Here is a 5,444-nt window from a genome sequence, read left to right on the forward strand (position 1 = left end):
TGTTTTTTTGGTAAAAAGGGGGGGGGGGGGGGGGGAGTTTATATTAAAAAAAATTTTTTGCTTCAGGTCATTAATTGTCATGAAAATCATGTCACAATGCAACACAGACTTAATTTTCTTTAAGTAAACTATAATTGAAATGTTCCTGATAGATATTTCCAAACTGTAAATGTACTAAATACTGCAATCCTGTAAAGGGTCCAAATTACCCTCAGGTGATACTACAGTACAACAGCTAGCAAAAGCAATGAGTGTGACTCAGTGCACAATGTTCCAAAATATAGTTGCATCCTGGAGTCTCTTACACACAATAAGTGGTTTAAATGGTTTTCTCAATTACAATAAGTAGTTTAAATTAATGTCATCTCTACTGTGAAGATCTCAAGCGTGTTGAGATGGGCTCTGAGGAGCATGATAAATTGTTGTCCTCTGAAGAGCGCTTCAAGTTCAACAAAGCAAAACTCGGCATCTGCTGCCATTTATGTATATAGAATCTCAGAACGCCAGAATCAGCTTCTTGGCGTTTGGGGGCAGGAGACCTCTGTTGAGAGCTGGAAGTCATACCATTGAACATCTCTGAGGCCATTTTTTATCCATCCCATTTTCTCAAGGATTCACTCTCACTGTATGTTTAAGAAAATAAGCTTCCTCAGCATAAAATAGACTATTTGATGTGCAAAACAAATTTAAGTGGGTAATTTACACAAAGAGTATCTGCTTTTAAGTAGCACTAACACCCTTGTTTTAAAACTTTGGTTTCTAGCATATTTTTTAGCTGATCTCTCCACTGTTGCAGCCAAATTATTGGTGGCTTTTTTGGCAAAGGATGATGTGAGATGACTCCAAGATCCAATTGGCTTAAATGTGGATAGAAATTTGTGATACTTACAAACCTCAGGTCACAGAATAAGCCACCTGCCAAGAGAGTGTGTGGATGTGTATCGAGTGCCTTGAAAAACAGTGTGACTGTTATGGTTATATTTCTTGCATTACTAGATATTATAAGCTAGCTAGTAATAATTATCCAAAATAAACTGTGCAGCATAGCTAAACTCATGCACAGTTTCCATGACATTATTTAAAGCTTGCATAATTGATAAATCACACTACTGTTCATTAGGTTCATTCTTTTCTGCTGCTTTGCAAACATCAAGGCTGATTAACTAGCACTTCCACCATCTCAAGGTATGACTTTAGTGCACAATCATTAGTTCCTGAAGTAGCTCCACTTGAAGACGTAAGATAAGTTCTTAGAACACAGAAGTGGTGTTATTATATAAGTTTATATGCGCCTCATACTATCACAGTTATCATTGTACTTTTATATCCTGTTTTGTCTTGCAATGTACTGTTTATTGTAATCACTGTCTTTATCAGTCTTACACAGAAAAATGCCATTTCAAAGGACAAAAGTAGTTTGACTAGACAATTCAGCTCAATTATCCAAGTAGACAAGCTATTTTTTCACACCACAAGGGGGGGCAATTTCTCCTGAATGTCCTAAAAAATCAAGGGAACCTTGTATGAGATTAAGACAGCAATGTCTATAGTACATGACTGTGGAGAATGTATATCTGATGACAATCTTGTGGAATGAAAGATAATTCATCCTCGCACCCTCTTCATACTCCCTAATGCTGCCGACACCAATCTAAAATTGAAGATTGAACCATTAATATTCCCCATTAAAACTGAATAAGGGTTAGCAGTTGAGATTTAAAAAATGTTTCTGGTTTAATAACCTAAATGTGAATCCAGATTGTCAAGATTATGTAATATCCATGAAGGATTAAAACAAATTAAGGCCATTGTGACAAACCAAGCAAGAATCATGAACACAATTGTCTGTTAAGTTGAAAACATTGATTTTCATCTATATATGAAAAAAGTGGTTTCGCCATTGATTACATCTTGTTTATGCTTCTCTACATTTATTAAGATTTCAAAAATAGCAAAAGTCTCTTTCACATACATTGAGCCAAACAATGTTCCATGGACTAAATACAAATCTATGTGCACTGAATCAATGAAAATTAGTGATATGATGATGAGGACAGCCACTAAAGAATGAATAATTTCATGCATTTTGTATGAAAATCTCAAAATTACATCAAACTACCAAATTGTCCACTCTGAAAACTTGATACACTGGATTGCATTGGATTTCTCAGAAGTAGTATCATGGCATTTTGCAAAAAAAATAAAAAAATCATTGTGATGTAACTTGTTACAACTTATTTGTAAATCATAACCACCCAAAGCAAGCAGACTGAAGTGCATGAGTTTACTTTAGATTAGCTTTTTTACCCAGATACAGCACCAATGCATTATGCATTCTAAAAGCAAACCAAACACAAGCTTAAATCCCAAAAACTCTATGGCAGACAAGACTTTACACTGAGAAACAACCTGAGAAATAGTCTGACTGTGACATTCACAATTTTATTGCACGGCTGTTATTATACATGACAGCATTTCAGTCCCAAATTAAAGATTTCTTGAGAATAGTCTGGGTTCTTTGACCGACAAAATATTCACATTCACGGTTGTCAAAGCAATGACCAGCATACAGAATTTCTTTGTCAATAGTGTGTTGCTCTGCTCTAATATATAAATAATGAACATTACTATCTCAATGCAATCAAGGTGAAGTTGAGATCTCTTTACAGCTAAGTGTTTTGGTACTTGTGCTGTTCCGAAAATCATAGGGTTACTGCGAGGGAGTCTCCGAAGTAAAAAAGAAGTTCATAGTGCAAATGTCAATCACATTAAGGCAAGAATATAAATGTAGAAAAATAGTTGTGCGTGCACATGATTACCTTTGTTACAAAAAAGTTATGAAGGTTTTGTCCTCAATGAGAGAGTGCGACATGTTTTTCAGCTCCTCTGGGGAGTTGACAGCTTTGTAGCCGAGCTCGTCTAAAATGTGCTGACAAACAGTTTGTGTGTAATCAACTATGTCATGAGACAATTTCAACCTCCAGCTCTCTGCATTGGCCGCCGAGTCCCTCAATGTGCCGTACTTATGCTTTGCTGACACGTCGTTATTGCCTCTTGTGTTGTTATGTATCCAGTCCACCACACTTTTTTCCAAAGAAAGACCAAGGAATTCATAAACCTCCTTGGTTTTTTGGAGTGGATTCCTGGCCAGGTCCTCGTATCTCACCAGCATGTACCGTCCACGAAGCCATGGTGGTCTGCTTAAGCCGGTGGACACCGAGTTCAGAAAGTCGTCGCACACTGTCGTAAGCTGAGTCAAATCCAAGTTGTATGGCTTACGGCCTGTGGCTCTCCAGATCCGCCATAGGCGGTATGTGTCCCGAAAAGTTTCAATCCTAGAAGATAATATCCCACGCGGGTCCCTCACCAGCTGGATAACTTTCAGATTAAGCCGAGGGTCCTCGATCAGTGCCTTGAGATCATTGACCTCTGGAATGCGCACTGTTTTAATGGCCATGTGGCGTCTTTCCCGACATGATTCTGTAGCGAGGGTCAAGTTAAGGGAGGCACACTTTCGAACACAATCCCCCTCTTCTATATTGCCATCACTGGGGCTGAAAGCATCACAGACCGGCATGGAGCAGAGGGCTTTGCTGGCTCCTCGTCGAAACAGTTTATCCGTGGTATGGTTTGCCGGCTGTGGCTTGATGTAACTCTCTAAGAAATACAAGTCGCAGTTGTACAAGCTTCTAAGAAGGTCACGACTGGCTCCCAGCATCACTCTGCGCTCAACAGCATATCTGCTGGGAGAAAGGTGAGGGATTAAGGTCGTTTGGACATGATAGAGTGGTTCAAAGAGATAGAACACATCTGAGTGCTGGTTGAACAACTGTCCAACAAAAGAGGAGCCGCTACGGGTGGTCGCCAAGATGAGGATGTGAGTCTTCCTGGAGGAATTGTAATTAAAATACGGGTACTCATCACACATCCGATCGAAGGACTCCACATCCTGTCCCAAGCCACAGTTCAAAGGGTTAGGAACAGGGCACATATGAAAAGGCTTAGCTGTGAAAGTCCTGATTGCTGTGTATTGGATCGCTATGGACACCAGCGCAAGCAGAATCACAGCCTTCCAGGAACATTGCATGGCTGGGTAACTTCATTTAGATGATGCAGTCTGATTTGATCCTATAGACAAAGACAGCTGGGGGGGAAAAAAAAGATCTCAAAGTTAGTCCAAAAACAAAGTAAGACATGAAGAGATTTTAAAAATATATAAAATTTCATTACATTTTAAACCTCTAACCAGGTCTGAAATAAAGAAACTGAACTATGAACTTTAAACTAATTTTTTAAAATGTGATTTATAATGCATCAGTATCAAAGCAAATAAAAACTTAAAAGTGTGAACAACTAATTTAAATTAGTTTCTTTCTAAAACTCTAGCAAAGACAAATGTGCTTTCAAAATATATATTGCATTCTGCACTATGCTTCACAATGCAAGCCTTAATCAGTCTTTTAATCAGTTTATTGCAATATGACACTTTATGATAAACTACTTCACGTTTTAATGCAGCCAAACTCCTACAACTAAACTGCTTTCTACAGGCTTTTACAGAAGCCTGAGGTATTGTGTTTTTCCCTTGGGGAAATCAGCAAAGGTTCATGCAAACCAGCATCTAGAATGCAGACCGGTTACAAAATCAGTTCTTTTCAGAAACTGGCACCGGTTCAGGCACCTGTAGAGAGATGCATTAATTGCAATCTCTCACAATACTATATGCATGCTTTTTATGATAGGTTTGAAAGGCAGCCGTCGACGACCGCGCGCGTTGAGTTCTGATTTACCGCAGTGCAACACAACTCCGTATTCATTTGGAAATAAAAAAAAATAGCAGATCCGATCTGACTGTCGACTAGGAAACGGTGATCAACTTCTCCCTTATTCCAGCAGGAACATTTCAAACATCCAATAGGCTCGAAAATATCGTGAAAAAAATACTTCGATATACTTGCCTCATATAAAGCTGTATGACAACATGACGAAAAATTAAACAAAAGAAACAAATCAGCATATGCCGCGATGGCTTTGCGTAGTCGTCCCGTAACGCCCGTCATAGGCGTTTTATCGCTTTAATTCATGTGTTCAGATGGCGAGGGGTTCTTAATTCCCTAAAAACCGATGAAAATTTTGTATTTCCTCAAGCAGCTCCATTCATGCTCGGGGTAAAACATTCGCAGACGGGCTCCGTGGAGAGACAACGGATGAATAAGGTATTGATGCGCATCCTCAGACATCTCTCTGTGACTAAACGCCGGACAGATATTTCGTTCGTTCGTCGTGAGAAGACTGAAAAGAGGTGTGCCAGTCGGTCACAGATTAAGTAAAACGTAGACAGCCCTACGAAACCCTATGCGAATATTCATCCCCTTCCCTCAAAACCACAGATGACAAAGGCTGAGGAGAAAAAAACAGCACAAGGGGAGGCAGATTTGGGTCAC

The 5,444-nt window shown here is 39.2% G+C and overlaps 1 protein-coding gene across 1 annotated transcript; it reads right to left on the reverse strand.

Moving 5' to 3' along the window:
- Positions 1 to 2,453: 2,453 nt before the first annotated feature.
- Positions 2,454 to 4,137, reverse strand: LOC107674940 (carbohydrate sulfotransferase 1-like). The gene has a single exon (XM_016469102.1). The coding sequence runs from the start codon at positions 4,085 to 4,087 to the stop codon at positions 2,825 to 2,827; it is 1,263 nt and encodes a 420-aa protein (XP_016324588.1). The 5' UTR covers positions 4,088 to 4,137; the 3' UTR covers positions 2,454 to 2,824.
- Positions 4,138 to 5,444: the final 1,307 nt, after the last annotated feature.

Source organism: Sinocyclocheilus anshuiensis, unplaced genomic scaffold (genome assembly GCF_001515605.1).
Source record: "Sinocyclocheilus anshuiensis isolate Anshui unplaced genomic scaffold, SAMN03320099.WGS_v1.1 scaffold1065, whole genome shotgun sequence".
Lineage (NCBI taxonomy): Eukaryota > Metazoa > Chordata > Actinopteri > Cypriniformes > Cyprinidae > Sinocyclocheilus > Sinocyclocheilus anshuiensis.

What these genes read in the sequence shown, in the direction of transcription:
- LOC107674940 (XM_016469102.1), bottom strand. Translation starts at nt 4,087, where the DNA reads ATGCAATGTTCCTGGAAGGCTGTGATTCTGCTTGCGCTGGTGTCCATA.